Raw genomic sequence first — 19327 nt, forward strand, 5'->3', positions numbered from 1 at the left:
TAATAGTGGTCAAAGGAACTAGGGTAAAGGATGAACTGAAGGAAATTTATATTAGGCAAGAAACGGTGTTGGATAGACTGTTGAGTCTGAAGGCTGATAAGTCCCCGGGACCTGATGGTCTGCATCCCAGGGTACTTAAAGAGGTGGCTGTAGAAATCGTGGACGCATTGGTAATCATCTTCCAATGTTCTATAGATTCAGGAACAGTTCCTGCTGACTGGAGGGTGGCTAATGTTGTCCCACTTTTCAAGAAAGGAGGGAGAGAGAAAACAGGAAATTATAGACTGGTTAGCCTGACGTCAGTGGTGGGAAAGATGCTGGAGTCAATTATAAAAGATGAAATTACGACACATTTGGATAGCAGTAGAAGGATCAGTCTGAGTCAGCATGGATTTATGAAGGGAAAATCATGCTTGACTAATCTTCTGGAGTTTTTTGAGGATGTAACTATGAAAATGGACAAGGGAGAGCCAGTGGATGTAGTCTACCTGGACTTCCAGAAAGCTTTTGATAAAGTCCCACATAGGAGATTAGTGGGCAAATTAGGGCACATGGTATTGGGGGCAGAGTACTGACATGGATTGAAAATTGGCTGGCTGACAGGAAACAAAGAGTAGCGATTAACGGGTCCCTTTTGGAATGGCAGGCTGTGACCAGTGGGGTACCGCAAGGTTCGGTGCTGGGACCGCAGCTGTTTACAATATACATTAATGATTTAGATGAAGGGATTAAAAGTAACATTAGCAAATTTGCTGATGACACAAAGCTGGGTGGCAGTGTGAAATGTCAGGAAGATGTTATGAGAATGCAGGGTGACTTGGACAGGTTGGGTGAGTGGGCAAATGTATGGCAGATGCAGTTTAATGTGGATAAATGTGAGGTTATCCTCTTTGGTGGCAAGAACAGGAAGGCAGATTACTATCTAAATGAAGTTAGGAAAAGGGGAAGTACAACTAGATCTAGGTGTTCTTGTACATCAGTCAATGAAAGCAAGCATGCAGGTACAGCAGGCAGTGAAGAAAGCTAATGGCATGCTGGCCTTTATAACAAGAGGAATTGAGTATAGGAGTAAAGAGGTCCTTCTTCAGCTGTACAGGGCCCTGGTGAGACCCCACCTGAAGTATTGTCTGCAGTTTTGGTCTCCAAATTTGAGGAGGGACATTGTTGCTATTGAGGGAGTGCAGCGTAGGTTCACAAGGTTAATTCCCGTAATGGCGGGACCGTCATATGTTGAAAGATTGGAGCGACTGGGCTTGTTGTACACACTGGAATTTAGAAGGATGAGAGGGGATCTGATTGAGACACATAAGATTATTAAGGGATTGGACACGCTGGAGGCAGGAAGCATGTTCCTGCTGATGGGTGAGTCCAGAACTAGAGGCCACAGTTTAAGAATAAGGGGTAGGCCATTTAGAACTAAGATGCGGAAAAACTTTTTTACCCAGAGAGTGGTGGATATGTGGAATGCTCTGCCCCAGAAGGCAGTGGTGGATATGTGGAATGCTCTGCCCCAGAAGGCAGTGGAGGCCAAGTCTCTGGATGCATTCAAGAGAGAGTTTGATAGAGCTCTTATAGATAGCGGGGTCAAGGGATATGGGGAGAGGGCAGGAATGGGATACTGATTGTGTATGATCAGCCATGATCACAGTGAATGGCGGTGCTGGCTAGAAGGGCCGATACTCCTGCACCTACTGTCTATTGCTCTGTTTGTGGGAAGTTTAAACTGAAGAAGTTACCTTGTCAGCTGTGACACATAATCGGCAAACACCAGGAAGCAAAGGACAGGTTTGTGATGTAAAAGTCTGCCCCTACCTTCATGATCTATCAACACTGCAGCCATTGAATATAAATATAGATGAAAATGTAGCCGGTGTCAGAAGAATAAGGTATCTGATGTGAGCTGCTTCTAGTGATACTGAATGAAGCCATTTTGGGGGCCAGCGGTGGGGCAGGTGCTAAAATTTGGATTGGTCTTCTCATAGCACATGACACAAAAACACAGAGTCACCAAGCCCCTACGGTAAAGTCATCCTCTTGTGTGTGAGTCTTCTAGCTGCATCACTGAGTGGTGTTTGTAGTGGCTAGGAAACTGGGTTGAGGGTGGGAGGTTCTATTTAAATCCGAATCAGGTTTAATATCACTGACACGTTATGAAGTTTGTTGTTTTGCAGCAGTAGTATATTACAATTTTTTAAAACTAAATTACAATATGAACATATGTATAATAAATTTAGTGCAAAAAGATAGTAAAACATACTGAGGAGCGGTCCTTTGTCCATTCAGAAATCTGATAGGGGTGGAGAAGAAGCAGTTCCTAAAATGTTGAGTGTGTGTCTTCAGGCACCTGTACCTCCTCCTTAATGGCAGCAATGAGAAGAGGGCATGTTCTGGGTGAGGGGCTTTTTGAGGCATCCCCTTTTGAAGATATCCATGATGGAGCTGGTTGAGTTTACAGCTTTCTGAAGTCTTTTCGGATCCTGTGTGTTGGCCGCTCCGTCGCCATCAGGCGATCCAACCAGTGAGAATGCTGTCGTAGTACATCTGTTGAAACTTGCGAGAGTCCTTGGTGACATGCCAAGCCACCTCAAGCACCTGAAGAAATGTAGCCTTCTTTGTATTTCCATCAATATGTTGGGCCCGGGGTAGATCCTCAGGGATGTTGATACCCAGGAATTTGAAACTGCTCACCCTTTCCACTGCTGATCCCTAAATGAAGGCTGGTGTGTGATCCCTGAACTTCCCCTTCCTGAAGTCCACATTTAATTCCTTGGTCTTGAGCGCAAGGTTGCTACTGTGGCTCCACTCAACCAGCTGATCTATCTCACTCCTGTATGCCCTTCTGTCACCAGCTGTGCCGTCAGCAAATTTATAGACGGTGCTTGAGCCACACAGTCGTGTAGAGAGAGTACAACAGTGGGCTCCAGTGTTGATTGTCAGGGAGGAGGAGGTGCTATTTCTGATTTGCACTATCATCTCCCTGTGAGGAAGTCAAGGATTCGATTGCAAGGGGAGGTGCAGAGGCCCAGGTTTTGGAGCTTGTTGATTAGAACTGAGGGTCTGATTGTGTTGAACACTGAGCTGGAGTTAATAAACAGCAGCCTGACAGAGCTATTGCCATTGTCCGGGTGATCCAAACCTGAGTGGAGAGCGAGTGAGTTTGCATCCACTGTAGACTTATTGTAATGATAGACAAGTTGCAACAGGTCCAGCTCCTTGCTTAGGCAGAAGTTGATGCTATCCATCATCAAATTTTCAAAGAAATCCATCACAGTAGGTGTGAATGCCAATGGGCAATAGTCATGGAGGCAGCTCACCCTCCTCTTCTTGGGCACTGGTGTGATTGTCCCCTTTTTGAAGCAGGTGGGAACTCCGACTGCAGCAGTGAGATATTGAAGAGGTCCTTGAGCACCCCATCAGTTGTTTGACACGGGTTTTCAGTGCCCTACCAGGTACACCATCAAGGCCTGCCACTTTGCAAGGGTTCACACTTGTGAAAGACCTTCTGACATCGGCCTCCGAGATAGATATTGCAGAGTCACCTGATGCTGCAGGGATTTGCACAGATCTAGTTTTATTCTCCTTTTCAAAGCGTGCATAAAAGGTGTTCAGCTGATCTGGGAGTGAAGCATCACAGCCAGTCATGACGTTAGGTTTTGCCTTGTAGGAAGTAATGGCCTGCAGACCCTGCCAGAGCAGCTCCATCTTCAGGAGCATTGTGAGCCCTTCAGGACCTAGTTTTATTGCTGCTGAGTGCTGTCGAGTTGCATCAGCTCATGGGTAGCGTAGGTTTTTGTAGCAAGATCGCCAGGCCTTTCTTCCACACCGACACTGCTGCCCAGGCTGGGACCCGGCTGGATTAGGTCAGATTTCTGTAAACAGTGCAGCACTTCCTCACTGACTTCCACCCTGATCGAGTCTATGGAATGGGGCATGTGCCTCTACCAATTCACATCCTGGTCATATTCTAATGGTGACAGGAGACAAACAATTATGTGCATTGTCAGAGGGAACTGTTCGCAAAACCCAGAGTAAGGGGAAAGGATTCTGGCAGAATCGTCTCTTTCAGCTCCCAGATCAGAAACGTTTTCACTGGCCATTATAATCAGTAACTGTGATTCAGGTGCTAAACTAAAGAGCTTTTCAAAATACATATTCAAAGTTGCAAAGCTGAAATTGACTTCAGGACAGTAGAAATGATTCATTTCTTTAGTAAGTTGCTGTAATGCTCGGTGGTTAGTTTGGAACTGAGCAGAAATCCAGGAAGCAAGACTAGTTGCCCAGGTGACAATATGTGAATTGGTAGAAAGACGTGGGTGCAGAACGTGGATGCTTTTCTGCTTTTGTTTTTAAACATGCAGAGGGAGAGAAGACTTTTGGAGAACAGGCGATTGGACCTGGACGCCAGCAAGACCCGGTTAAAGAAAGCGAAGGCGGCTGAGGCAAAGGCAGCAGTAGGTGGCTCATTTTTCAACCCATCTCAAGCATTCGTTGGCTCTCCAGAGTGTCACAGCAGCCCATGCATGTTCTTAACTGTGGCCATAAGCCCAGACTCCTAACCGGAGACTGTAACTCCTCATTGAAGCTATCATGCTCAGAGAGTTAACGTATTTGCATGAATCTCTTTTCCCTTTTCATTAATCAATAACATTCTGTCTTTAATTCCGTGTCACGGCATTGTTGTTCCCAGTGGTTCTTGCTGACTAACATTTTTTTCTCTGTTGTGTTCTGCACAGTGTGAGGGAGAAGTAAGTACTTGCTGGTTGAACTGCTACTGTCTCTGGTCTGATTTTTCCGTAACAGTCTAGAAGGATTTAAAAAAAAGAATTAAACCTATACGCTGCTTGTTCCTGAGAGCCGCAGTTGTTCTGGTGGGATCTTCGCAGGAGCAGCTACTGTAGCTTGGGATGTCCAAGCTGCATTTCCCACCAGTGAATGAGTTAGCCACTGTATGTTTCTGGAGGTGGGCTTTGGTGCTGTGATCAGCAGAGGTGTGTTGAGAGCTGCAACTCATTAAATCTTCTTTTCACACTGAGTCTAATTTACAAATGGAACATCCCCCACAACTCCTCCTTTTCATTGGTTTTTTTTGGCCTTCTGGGCACTTAGGATGTGTAACCAGCATTGATCATGGGCATGGAGCAGATGGGAATGCAAGGGTAGTTGCAGGAAGATGGGAAATGCTTCCTGCTGGTTTTATTTGGAGGACAGTTCTCAAACTGCGTAAGTCATTGTGCATGAGTTGAATTAGGAAAAAAGGAATTTAACTGGCTGTTGATGGCCATTTCCTTCCTTTCTAGACCTTTTGTTTATTTCACAAACAAGAGAAAATCTGTAGATGCTGGAAATCCAAGCAAAACACACAAAATGCTGGAGGAGCTCAGCAGGCCAGGTAGCATCTACAGAAAGAAGTCCTACCGAAGGGTTTTGGCCCGAAACGTCGACTGTACTTTTTTCCGTAGATGCTGCCTAGCCTGCTGCGTTCTGCCAGCATTTTGTGTGTGTTGCCCCTTTGTCTCTTTCCCTTTCTTTTCCCTTCTGTCCCAACTCTTTAGCCAGGGTCAGGAATTCTTCCCCCAGACCCAGCCACATGTCCATAAAGAAATACTTGACCACATTTGTTGGACCTTATGGAGAAAGACATTTATTGTACACGTGCATAGACCCCTAGTATACTTAATCGTTACTAGGAGGAATCGTGAATCTTTAGGGCCCTTGCCAATGCGTATGCTCTTCCAAAAGAGCCCAGTGATCCCTACAAACCATAGTTATAAAGGAGTCTAAGACCTCAAGAAGCCAATTGGGCGTGTCCTGACCCTGTGCAATGTTCCTCTGCTCTAATCCTGTTGGGGATCTTAGCTGACATAGAGTAAGCTATTTTCAAATGGATGCCATTTTCCTGCCCTTTAATATTTCTTCATTTCCTCCTGCAGAGGGGTTGAATCTGGGTAAAAGGCTCACCGTCAGCTCTTGGTTTTCAAATTCCTAATGCTCCATGATATAATTGTTGGGAAAATTTGGGTTAAGCGCATTCGAATGATGTTGATGGGCCACTCTCTCTGCAAGTGAGATAGTTCTCCTAGTCATTGTTTAGAATTTGCTGCTGGTTTAACTAGAAGTTAATCTGCTTATATATGGTTACATTTGGATTAGTCTGTCCTTTGGAGACTCTGATAGTCATCCATATCCTAAGTCCTTGGGCCTCGTACCAAATTTTGGGTCACATTAGCTGAAATTGAAGATGTCCTGCATACAATAGCCCTAAAGTACAAAATTGACCTGCAGGCTGCTTTGGGTATATGTAAGGGTCATGGATTTTCCACTCAACAACACAATCTGCTTTAGAAACTAGATTCCTCTTAGAAAGCCCTCAGTTGCACACCAACTGGATCAAATGCTGCTCCTCGATACCTTGTTTGGCTTATTCTCTCAAACTGAGCACAGATTTGATCAGGACATGCCCCGGTAGTAGTACCTGCTACGCACCCACTGTTTGAGTCCGGTTCCTCCACACATCTCTGAGTCTGATCTTGGTTTTGGTTTGGAACCAGCGCCGTTTTCAAGTTTGAAGTGGCCTTGCTGTTAAAGCACATCTAGATATGCATGTATTTTTCTGTAAATTCTCTTCCCGCCTTGTAGGCGACACCTGATTTTCAGGAGACCAGGCCTCGTAATTATGTGCTGTCGGCCAGTGCATCTGCGGTAAGACATCGCTGGAGACTCAAAATTCAACCTCCAATTATTATTTTATAACTCTCTCTCTCTCCTATAATGTATGATATGAGGATTGGTGACCCTTTTTACAAGGCCTCTTAAAGTAACAAATTTTAAAGCTGCAATCAGATTGCCTAGTCTGGAATGTGATCCTGCAGATCTATTCACCTCTTCCAACCTTGGTCAAATAGCCTGACTTCCAGTCTGTCTATAGCTTGAGAAAGAATTAAGCAAAGTATTTTTAATACCGCTTAAGATTTTCCTCCTGCAAGTTGCTCAAGACAGGGTCCTGGAAATGAAGCTAGAATTTCTGCCGATTGCAGGTCTGCCCTGGAATCTTGGTAACCCTAAGCCTCAGTCAGATTATTTGAGACACATTAATAAAGGAAGGGCAGATCTCACCCCTTTTCTTTCCCCTTCTATCCACTTCTCCAAATATCATACCAATGGCCCAGCCAATAGGAAAGCCACCTTCCTTCTCTCTTGTTGAATGAATCATGAAACTCTCTGCTGTGCCAGTTTAGCGGAATAAGAGTTAAATGCAACAGCACTGAAGTCTGTGACTGACGGGTTTAAATTGTATGTGCATATTGGCAATGTTGAGCAGTGGAAGGGTTAATATGATACGTAAACCTTGTCTTGGGTGGCAGGGTGGAGATGCGTCTCTACCAAAGACGGTGTAAGACGCTTCTTCAGGTCACCCTTGGGCAAGGTGTAGCTCCTGCTTAGCCCACTGATCAAGGTCACATGGAGCCATGGTCATACGAGCAGCTGGTGCACATCACAAGTCCTGGTTATGCGACCACTGACACCAGGCACGCGATCTCTGAGAGTATTGACAATGGCTGGGGTTACCTGTCTTGTAAAGACACTGCCCAGAAGAAGGCAATGGGAACCCACTTCTGTAGGAAAATTTGCCAAGAACAATCACAGTCAAGACCACGATCACCCACGCCTTACGACACATCACATAATGAAGAATGAATGAAACCTTGTGTAGACTTATTAGGCCAAATGAACGTCTCTGTGCAGGGATCTTGTTCTGAGTATAAGCTTCATTACATTTCAACACCATCAGTTTAAAATGAGATCAGCTCTTGAGCTCTATGGCATTGATTCAGTATTCTTTAACTGATATTTAAAAACTACAGTGTAATATTTGTCAGTGCCATCTTGTGATGAACCCCTATTATTTCTTGGATCCTATTGGAAGTGGTGGGGGAGTTTTAATTAACATTGGGCTTGTATTAAATTTGTCTGACACAATACCTAAGCTCTGTTCGATCTAACACTGTCCTACAAGCATAGTGGAACAGGAGGGGATTCTCCTGCAAGCTAATCTGCAAGAGCAGAGATGCTGTGGTATTGTGGAACACTTTACCCTGTTGTTTTCATTCCTTCCCGTGCAGACTGAGTTTAGATGGCCTGCCTTCCTCTTCGTTCAGTAACTGGCTTCAGGGTGTCGATGCTAAATGGCTGAGTGTAGATGCTGTTTCTGAATTCTCCATGAAACTGATTCTTCATGGAGAGATTAGATGTGCACCATCCTCCTGAAGTCCTTAACTCAGTTATCAACCCCCTTTATACATGCCACAACTGGATTGAGGTCACACTCTTATTTCCCATCATGATTGACTAGTCTGATGGCAACATCACTTTCAGGCCGTGGGTATCATTGGCAGGATTGTTAACCAATCGCTTGCTGCCCTCGAGAAGGTGCGGGCGGCGCTGTGAAAACTGGAGCAGTGAAAGTGCACCCACGATGCTGCTGGGTAGGGAGCTCCAGTACCGAGACCCGACCCAAGGATGGCAGGGGATTGTTAACATAGTCCCAAGTCAGGGTAGTGTGCAACTTGGCGATAGCTTGAAAGTTTCCACTTTCTTGCTGTCCTTGTTTTCCCAGGTTGTTATCAAACCCTTGAAAGAACTTGTCATATGCTAAAGATGAATTTTTGATTTCCCAGTCTACCTCACCACAGCCCTTGGACTTTATTTGTTCATCTGCACTGCAATTTCTCTGTAGCTGCAACAGTGCATCCTATACTATGTTTTTTTAAACTACTCTACGTCAAATGGCTTCATCTACCTGGATGGCACGCAGGTAAGGTTTATCTCTGCGTCTCCGTACGGGGTGACCAAAGGAAACCAATAAAAATATCAGGTGTTTCATTCAGGCAAGTGAAGGACACTTCATTGTGGATGGTGTCAAGACTTCTGGGTGGTCAGGAGTGTGAATCGTTCAAACAAAATGTCTTGCCTCTAAATTATCCTTGTTTTTGCATCTGAAGAAGTGAACTTTCGCTTTAGGATATTAATGATCAAGAATTCGGTGACGTTACGCCCATGAATGTCGAGGGAGGATGACTGGACTCTGTCTCATTTTCCATGGCCTTTGTGTGATTGTACGTCACTTCCCAGTTATCAGCCTGGACCGACACGTTGCTCAGCTCTTACTGCATGCAGATATAGTTTACTTCGTTATCTGAAGAGCTGAGAATGAGATTGACCATTGTGCAGTGATCCCCACTTCTGCAGGTACTTTTATTATTTATTGAGATACAGCACAGAACAAGACCTTCTGGTCTTTCGAGCCATGCTACCCAGCAACCTTTGATTTAACCCTAACCTAATCTCAGGACAATTTACGATGACGGTATGTGGGAGGAAAACGGAGCACCAGACTCCTTACAGGTAGCTGTATGAAGTGAAAATTATTATTGTAATTGAAAATGGTCGCATCCAGCACTCTACCCGAGAGAGACCACTTAGCAATGTTGTCTAGCAACCAGAGTCACCTTCACTTGCGCCTGAACTGTTAACTCTGGTTCCCTCTGCACAGATGCTGCCTGACTTGCTGCGTATTTACAGCATTCTCTGCTTTTAATTCAGATTTCCAACCCTGTGCTTTTGTTGTGATTTGAATGCTTTTGGTCCCCTGCCTTCATGGTAGTGGCCAAGCAAGAACATGCTGAGCGCAAAGCCACAAGCTTTGGACTCTTGTGTTTCTATGGATACCTAGATTTGAGTTGCTACATTTGTCTAAAATAAACACAGACAATTCCGGAAATACTCAGCAGATCAGTCTTCGCAGGAAGAGAAACAAAGTTAATGTTTCAGATGGAAATCCATTCTGCTGTTTTGCATCTACGCCATGATGGTAGCATCACAGAATATGGGGATCAGCATCTTCAGTGTGAAGGTGGGACTTTACAAAAGTTGTATGGTCATCACTTCTAGTTTTCCATGGACACGCCGGTAAATTATTGTGGGCAATGTCAAGTATGTTCAACTCTTGCCACTTCTAATGAATCCAGCCAGCAGTTAGCACTTCCTTGGCGAGCGTGCTACTAAGCCAATCATGGTTGCTTGCCTGCTGGCATTTAGGGCAGCAATGATGGTTCTTCATCTCTGTCTGTCCTTGGCCATCTTCTCTATTGTGCCCCAGGAATGGTTGAGGGTCCTCATTTATGCCTCTACGGTATGGCAGCAAGTTGTCTGTGGTCTCCCGCGTTTCCTCCCCCCTTCAGCAGTCCAGTGAAGTGCTATCTTGATGATGGGGTTGGCCTCTCTTCTCATCACGTGCTCAATCCATTTCCAATGTTTCCTCTTGATTGTGGCAATGTCCTCTTGATGACACTGTAGGAGTAGGGCGAAGTGGGAGATCTTTCTTGGCCAGGAAGTATGGAGCATCTCTTCCGGAGGCTCATAGGGTAGAATGATGGTAGGTTGGCAAGGTGAGCCAATGATGGGATTGGGCAGAAAGTGCACGTTTGTCCTTGCTGGGGCTCTGCTTCTTCCAAGTGATAGTCGTCACAGAGAGGGTACGAGAGAGGGCAGGAGGTGGGTATCACCCACTGGAAACTTTTCAATTGATGACCAGTGGCTTGACTGGCATCCATTTCTTCGCTGTGAACGCTTGCTTGCTGCTCTGCACGATCTGCAGAATGCAATACAGGAACTTGCCTAGGTTGCACTATGCTCGTGGGAATGCGATCAAATCACGGACTATCCCGACTCGGAAATGCATCAGTGACCCCTTATTACTGCCACGCCGGCAGCTCTGTAGCAGTACCTTCATCACGTGGATCGTAGTGCTTAGTCACTCCCACCATCTGGAGGCACACTGGGGTTATCATTAAATTCTGCCTGCCATGTCTGGGCCCGAAACTCAGTCAACATCGAGGGTACCCATGGCCTCTTCCTTTTAACTGGTCACCATGGTGTCCTCACTTGTGGTGTGTCTCTGCTGCTGATGGAGCAGGATATGTCTATGGATGGAATTGTCTAGGTTAATTGAGTACTCCTATGTCAAAATGATGCTCAGCTGGTCTGAGAGGGAGCTCAGGCACGAGTGAGAAGGTCTGTGCGTGAATCAGGTTGACCACCCCGAAGTCATGGCTTAATCCAACTGAGTGATCACTTTCATCTGGGAGGTTAGCTGTCAGCCGCACTTCTGTACTTTTCCCAAGTCCCATAATGTGTGTGGATTCAACCATTCTCCCTCATCCACTCATTCCCTTCGAGATCTGTGCATTTTCCTCATTCTCCAGTGTTTAACAATGAGTCTGTTCTGATTAAAAAGCATCACCAATCCAATACCATATTTATTACATACCCACCTCTGTCTTTGACCTGTCTAAAATCCCATTTATCCACCTCAACTGACAAATTTACACACAACTGCTGAACATTGAAAGAAATTCAGTATAAAAGGCAGCACAACCAGAGTTTGCAATCTGGTGGTGAACCTGCAATTTGCTTCCCCAGCTTTGTTCTATTATAATCTTCAGCTGCCACTACCTACTCTATCACAGAATGAATATTGGAACTTGCTGTGTCCTATTCAGTCATTTTTTTTATTCTTTTCAGAGGGTATGTAATAAGTGACACTAATTGTACCCTCCAGCATTCACCCCCTTCAGTGTAGATTGATCTGCTGCTAACCCCATGATCATTCTGAGGGAAGTTGGATTTGTCTTGAGTCTTTTGAAGTGTGTGTCAATGGAGGGAAAGCAAGCAGTGCCACTGAATAACAGAGAAAGGCTTTCTGACAATTCTGCTCATTAGAGTAACTCTTCACTGGAGTTCCTCAGTTTCCTACACTGCTGTCTTGTATTAATTTACATTTATATTCAGCCTTTAACACAAGAAAAGATGCTGAGGTGTTCCAGAGATGTGCAATCAGAGAAAATTGGAGACTTCACCAAAGAAGACGACTGGGAAAGCACACTTGACGGAGTGGTTGCTTTAGGGAAGATTCCTGTAGGGTACTAAGGTGAAAGATGGTTAATACAAGGAAATCCCAGGGCTTGTGGGTGTTGATGCTTGAAGACAGCAGAGCAAAAGGCACATGGGATCAATAGGAGGCTGGCTCTGAAAGTATACAGAACTGAGGGCTGGAGTAGGTTTCAGAACCAAGCCCTTAGAGAAATTGTAAAATGTGAAGAAGAATTTTTAATCTGGGGCATTACATTTTATAAGAATAATAAGTGGAGCTAATCTCACAGACCTGGGGGAATAAGGTGCTAAATCATTAAGGAGAAATGTTTTATATTGCTTGATTTCATACCTTTGGAGTACCTTAGGATCTTTTATCATGTTAAAGGCACAATATACTGTAAATGCTTGTTATTGGCATTGTAGATGATGCTATCCTCCAAATATTTATGTACGTGTCCCATTTTATAGCGTACTTCTATTTGCAATTAGTTAATATAATTTTATATTTAATCATTGAAGCTGACGATTTTTGTTTCCTGATTTTTTTTTTGATGTAGTAGTCTTAAGGCAAATTAAACTTGAAATTTAACTGAACCAGTTAAAGCCTACATCACTGGAAGAAAAGAAAACGTATTGTAGAACTCCACACAGAACGTCTCAAAGTTGCCCATTGACTAAAATCTGACAAATTTCCAAGTGGGATTCCTTGAACAGCAATTCTTCAACAAAGTCAGCATCCTTGTGTTTCCTATCTCCTTCTCTGGTGCGGTGCTCTCCATCTGTCTGGAGTCCTGTCCGGTCCTGTCCTGGGGGAGGTGCACATGAAAATTTCTCCATCTCTACTGGTTCACAGCATGTGTTTCCCCAGCTGTGGGGTATTTCTGTGTTGCTGAACGCACTATATTCTGTTCCAAATCTACCCAAAATCAGTCCAGCTTCTTTCCTCCAACTTCTGATGATTGATTGTGGATCATTAGGTCTGAGCTACTGAATTAAAAGCTGGTTATAATCTATGCATTCCACTATTTAAGGAAGGATATTTGATCCATTCGGGAAGGGGGAGATTGTGGTCATTTTGGGGAATCTGACCATCTCTGGGGGAACGGTACAGGGTCTAGGGGAGGGGAGAGGGATAGGTGGAGGCAGGGGAATTTTGCCTGGAAATGATGTGATGGAAGTGGTGAGGGGTCAAAATAGAAGGACCTATCTCTAGGTAAATGGAGTGTGAGAAGTTTCAGAGAACTGGGGTGGGTGGGAAGAATGTAAACACCACAATGACCCTAAGATGAATGGGCTTTGGGGGATCGTCTTCCCAGGGATGTGGGAATTTCGCCGTTCACCTCCAAAGAGAAGGGGGGAAAGGACTTTTCACTTCTAGGAAAAAGGCAGATCCTCTCCATAAATGAGGCAGGAGGGAGCAAATGTGACTTTGGCTTTTAGTACCAACTTTTGACTTGGATTGTGTCTAATTTTTGAACCTCAGACATAGTTCTGAATCTCATGTTACCAATATGAAGGCCCACCTGGGCTGGCTCTGTGGAAATCCAACATTCAGCTTTCTGAACTCCACGTCACCAGTACAATGAGTGATGTTTGAATTACCCCAGCCTTTCCTCTCTTCCCCTGCCTTGTTTGAAATCTTCCTCCTGTCATCTGAAAGTTGACAAAGTAGGGGGGAAGGTGAAGATCAGGTCTCATTTAATCTGTTCTAACCAGGAGAATTCATCTTTATTTATCTGGGGTCATTCTTGGGATATATGATCAAGATAGTGATTAAAACCTGCTGGTACTGTCACCACTCCATTGAGAGGGAGTTAGCTAGTGAAGTTGATTGGTCATGCTTTGTAGTAAAAGATTGGAGTCAGGTATGTGAGTAGGGTATGTGAGGAATAGGAGAAGATTAACAACATGGTCAACATGGCCCAATCCTTCAAGAAAGATCTTCTTTATTGAAGAGCCAGTGATTTTCACACTGCTTAATCTAGTCTTTTAGCTTAGAAGAAAATTTAAAATCCAGTATTTAGGTGTTAATGTGCTATTTGTTTCATGATGTTTCAGATTGCATGAAGCTGTCAAAAGAACTGATAGTCAAGAGCACTAGTTGTAAATTCTTCAGTCCATCGGGAATACACCCTGCTGGAGGAGGTCATATGGGGTTTATCATCTCTCCGGTTCTTGGAATCTTTAACATTTGCTGTTTAAATGTGAATTCAAGCAAAGGAGCCCATCAGTTTTCCAAGCCCCACGAGTGAAATCGGCAAATCAACTAGGGTTTAAAACTTGTTGCCCTCTTTCCAATCCACAACCTAGACAGTCAGTAAGGAAGGGGTCCCACACTATAGTGACTTGTGCTTGAGAGCTGCAGGGTTTTAACTTGAGCAGTCTTGAGGCTCCCATGCCCTGCCCTGCCAGTGAGTACCCTGGCTTTCTCGACTTGGCTGAGTGGATTGCCTTCATTTGGTGGGGGTAGGGGTGCATTCCAAATCAGGCAAACAGAATCCATCACGTATCTGGGCTGGCTCCACAGAAAAACTGTGAGATATCCTGGAATCTTAGACACCAATAATACGTTTCCATGATGACATGTCAGAACTGACTCATGGCAAAAGAAATCAAGTTATTATTGTTGGAGTCCAAGTTGTTATTATTGGTGGCTAAGTACCCTTTGTATCGTATGTGATAACAATTCTATTCCCAGAGGGACTATGCCAATAAACTGTTAAAGGCCAGCATTGGTGGATTTGAAAAATAACATCACAAGTATCACATAGTGTGAGATTTTCACCTTAATAGTGCAACAGGCTTCCTTCTTTACTGGCAAAAATTAATATAGCACGCTGACTATCTGCTGTGCATAACTCCCAGTGATTCAATAGGATCCCGTACCCATTCTCCATTTAAAGGTGATGCATTTTAAGATGTCAAATAAGGGTAAGATAGATATAACTAATGGCAGAATATTGAATGAAGAATATTGAATGACCTTGGCGTTTAACGCCATAGTTCCTTGAAAGTTACAACACAGATAAAAAGGGTGGTGACAAAGGCATTTGGCATCCCCAACTTCATAGGTTGGAGTATGATAAAACGAAACTGAGGCATTGTGTTGCAATTTTACAAAACACCAGTTAGACAGCACTTGTAATATCGGGTTCAGTCCTGGTAGCTACATTATAGGAAGGATATGGTTGTGCTAGAGAAAGTGCAGAGGAGATTTACAGAATGATATTGTTGGATTGGAGAACTTGAGTTTTAAGGAGAGATTACATATTTTCCCTGGAGCGAGGAGGGCTGAGGGGTGATCTGAAAGGGTGAAATATAATTCTGAGGCCTGATAGAGTATGACGGTAACTGATAGGACTCTCTCCAGTGGCAGCTCATGAAGAACAAGAGGGCACAGTTTTAAGGCAAGGGAAAGGAGTGTCAAAGAGGATGTGAGGGAAAAGGTTTTTTAATATAGTCACTAATATGTAGATGCACAGCAACAGGATGTGGTGGAATCAGATACAAGTTCTATGTGGAAGAGGCATTTAAACAAGCACATACACAGCGAAGCATGAGAGGATACAGACAATAGGATTAGTGTAGACAGGTCAGTGTGAATGTACTGGGCTGAATGGCCTGTTTCTGTACTATCTAATTCTAAAACGCACTGGAGATTTATTTCTACCATTTCTTTTAAGCTTGCCTGGTTCAGCCACTTTCTTTTAAACTTGCCTGGTTCAGCATTTTAATTTTTTTTAAAATTGTAATTGAATTAAGCAAAGTGAATTCAAAATGTGTTGGGTATTATATGCACAACATCCAATAGTCTGAAACTTCTGCCTGTCTGATTCCGCCAAAGAGCTGAGGCTGTGGGATTATCAGTAGTACTGTTGGAGGGAGATGAATTTTACCACTATCATACTAGCGTACCCAATCACCAGAGTATCGATTTGCTGATTACTTCATCCTAATCTGTAAATTGTTGCTCGACCACTGTTCAGTACCACATTTTCCAAACCTTCCATTAAACTTCAGGCTATTTCTGATTTGCTGATCCTTGATTCAATTACAGTGTCTGTTAGCTTGAATTATACCTTTACTGTTTCTCTCATGCTTGTCTCCCTCTTGGAAAAACTACCTTGCACCCAAATGTAAGACAATATTGATTTGTTACTGTGTAGTAAAGACCAATACTGCATAGACCTGTACAGTGATAAACCTGATAAGGCGATAAATAGCAGAATACGGCCATTCGGCCCATTGACTCAGCTCGGCCCCTTCATCATGGCTGATCTATTTTCCTCTCAACCCCATTCTCCTGCCTTCTCCCTGTAACCTTTCACACCCTGTCCCATCCAGAGGTGTGTCTTACCAGGGCTTGCTATTTTTGCTTTGTTGTTTATTTGATGTAAATTCTCAGCCAGGGTCCGTAATCCACACGAGACCATCAGCAATGAAGGCCCTGTTGTCCACAGTTCAAATATGTTTTCTGTTCTTCTGCATGCTTGTGTTTGTGTGTTGTGTTATCACCGTAGCCTAACCATGGCTTACATTGAGCATCAGTAACAATGAGATCCTTCTAGTGTCAAACACTCATCTCCTTTCTTGTTGCTGTGTGGACTTGCAGCTCTGGAGTGAGGAGGTGACGAAAGTGAGTATTCAAAACCCATGCAGAAATGACATAGGCACTGGAGAAACTAAGCTATGGTCACTTGGTGATTAATATTGGGGGAATAATAAAGTATTATTAAAAGGTGTTTTACAAGTGAGTGCCTCTCAATCGATCAATACTAAACTTGCATTGCTTCTATAAACCTCAGATCAAAGTGTGAATCTTCATATTGATCCCCATCTGATCCCACTTCCAGTCTGGGAGTTGATTGACAAGTTGGTTCAAGCAGAGGTGAAGTACTGGAGGGTTCCTGTCCCTTATGATAACCGCCCCCCCCCCCCCCCCGGTTATTAATGGCCAATGTCAGGTGGTAAAGAGATTTTGGTCAGATGAGGGAGGTTGATCATTCAAAGGGACAGGGTGTAACGAGAGTGATCTGATATTGTTGTTTGCATTTCACGCCCTTGATGTTGTGGCTGGGATCTCACTTAATGACGTGATATTCTGGGACGTGTCTCAACTCTTTGCAGTTTCCCCCCCCCCCCCCCCCCGACACCTCCAGGAAACAAATGCCCTACAGAAGGAGAAAATATCTGTGATGATGGGGATTAAGGACATCCACCCAGTTATGCAAATGGTAAAGGGCAAGAGCGCCTTAACCCCGTGTATCACAGCTAGATTGTTCCCAATCCATAGATCCACATAGTGGAGCAATGGTGGGGGGGGAGTGAGATGTCCAAAATAACTGGCAAAAAGTAGGAAGTTTATATTCTTGGAAGTGGGACCTGATAGTGAAATCTCTCAGCTCTATACAGTAAAGTACCTTACACCCAATATTAATGAAATCAGAGAAACCCTGATTCTGTGTGAAAATCCAATGATGTCTGGTGTTCTACATTACTTGTAAATGTTTGTTGAAATTTAAGTGAATAGCTGTAGGACGTAACACTTAGGGGTTGTGACGATCCTATCTGCCACGGCGTTGAGCAGTTTGCTCTGAATTTACCATGTGACCCATGCTCTAGGTTCTCCATGTCTGTTGGGGTGGGTGGAGGCTAATGATGAATTAAAGCTGCAATATATAGAACACACTCATGCAACCCCTCGGAATGATGGGAAATTTGGTCGGCATGAATCATTTGGGTCAAAAGGCTTGTTTCTGTAAAGCCAAACTCTTCATCACATTTGGAAAATTTTGGTCCTTTTCTGTACTGCAAGAGTTTTCACTCAGCTGAATGGGATTCTGATTAACCCAAAACCCAGAAGGCGTGTCTGAAAGATGCTTGCATTGGTGTGCTTCTAGCAACTGTCTACGTTGGGTTAGGGAAACAAATCATCTTTACATTCAAAGGCAAATTGTATTCTTTACATCGAAGGCATTAATGAATCCCATTTTCTAGTGTAAGTATATTGCAGCTTTGGCAACTGATGGATTTCCTTGGTATTGTTTAAAATCTTAACAATTGTGGCAATATCTTTGATAATTTGATTGATTAACCATGCATGGAATTAAGATTGCTCGAGGAAATGAAGGGTATTTGTGAATTTGATGGGTCCAATACTGATGATTTAGACGGATACCCAATGTCGTCAGTCTGATCTGGTTTCTCCTGTCCAACCCTCACAAACAGAATACCCATAGCTAGCTCCACCTTGTGTTCATTTAACCCACATAACAAATTCAAAGGATAGCTGGATTTTGGTACTGCTCTTTCAATTTCTAACATCTTATTCGTGTTCTGCTTTAATATCACTTCTGATTTTGGGGGCAGTGGGAATCATTTTAAACAAAATCCAGTCTATGATGGTATTCGTACGCACATTTTTCATAGTTTCATGTTGACATCAACATGCTTGTAATGGCTCAGAGAAATAAAGATACTTGCACCCCAATTTTGTCCTCTGTGCTGAGAATGCGATCAATGTCTTCAACCACAGGGAGAGTTTCCTATCCTTGAGGCTCTTGCATGTATAGATTTGCAGCCCACATCAGCCAGACTTGGCTTGGCTGCCTGTTGTTTAATATTGGCAAACATTGGTGCGAGTTTGCTTTGGGTGTGGTGGACTTGGAACACAGGTATGGATCATTGGTGATCATTTTGGGAAGTATCAGTGCTTTGTTTCTGAATGACTAATGACATTTCTTCCTCAGTATAGAGCGGCTACACTAACCTTTTGGTTGTACATTTTAAGACGAACATCATTTTTATAGGCACATTGAGTTGCTCATTAATACTTGCTTTCATTGAGTTAACTAGTCAGTAAACATGACTGTAGAGCCATCTGGGGTGGAAACGTGATCAATACAGAGGCTGCTGTGATCATTGACACCAGCGAGGTTACTGACATGACAAAGCTGCTCACCCTCACGTAAAGCTGATGGGCAGGGCAAAGGGGCTTACTTACAAACTAGCCTGTGTTTCTTCTTGAGTATCATGACTTCTAGGTTTGAAAGTGACCTTGTTCCTTACACCATGGCTTTGTCCTTTAAGTTTATGCAGGGAATTCTTAAGGCTTAAAAGAGAAGGGTCGGAGGAATCCAACCCCATATTCAAGTTCACTCTGACCTCACTGGAAGGCATAACTCTTTAGCAGACCACGCACTTCAAACATCAAGGCTTGTGGACATCGTACAATGTAGATGGGTCCCCCGATTCACTTAGCGAGCTAATAATGCTGCTAACTATGCAGTGGACCACATCACCAAAACCTCACTGCTGCTTTTAATTTTCAGTCAAATAGTGAGTAGCAGATAGTTACACATTTAATAGGTTTCGATGGGTACATTTAATGTTGGAG

At 43.7% G+C, this 19327-nt stretch overlaps 1 protein-coding gene across 4 annotated transcripts in view; it reads left to right on the forward strand.

The window, feature by feature from the left end:
* Positions 1–19327, forward strand: part of LOC132407480 (endophilin-B2-like) — a 111071-nt gene that overhangs the window by 79740 nt on the left and 12004 nt on the right. The window contains exons 5-7 of one of the 4 annotated variants that reach the window (XM_059994075.1): positions 4359–4451; positions 6637–6699; positions 16544–16567. In XM_059994075.1, coding sequence (XP_059850058.1) covers positions 4359–4451; positions 6637–6699; positions 16544–16567 — 180 coding nt within the window. The remainder of the gene's footprint in view (positions 1–4358; positions 4452–6636; positions 6700–16543; positions 16568–19327) is intronic. The other 3 variants (XM_059994076.1, XM_059994078.1, XM_059994079.1) reach the window with 3 other exon arrangements.

The sequence above is a fragment of the Hypanus sabinus genome, chromosome 18 (genome assembly GCF_030144855.1).
Source record: "Hypanus sabinus isolate sHypSab1 chromosome 18, sHypSab1.hap1, whole genome shotgun sequence".
Classification (NCBI taxonomy): domain Eukaryota; kingdom Metazoa; phylum Chordata; class Chondrichthyes; order Myliobatiformes; family Dasyatidae; genus Hypanus; species Hypanus sabinus.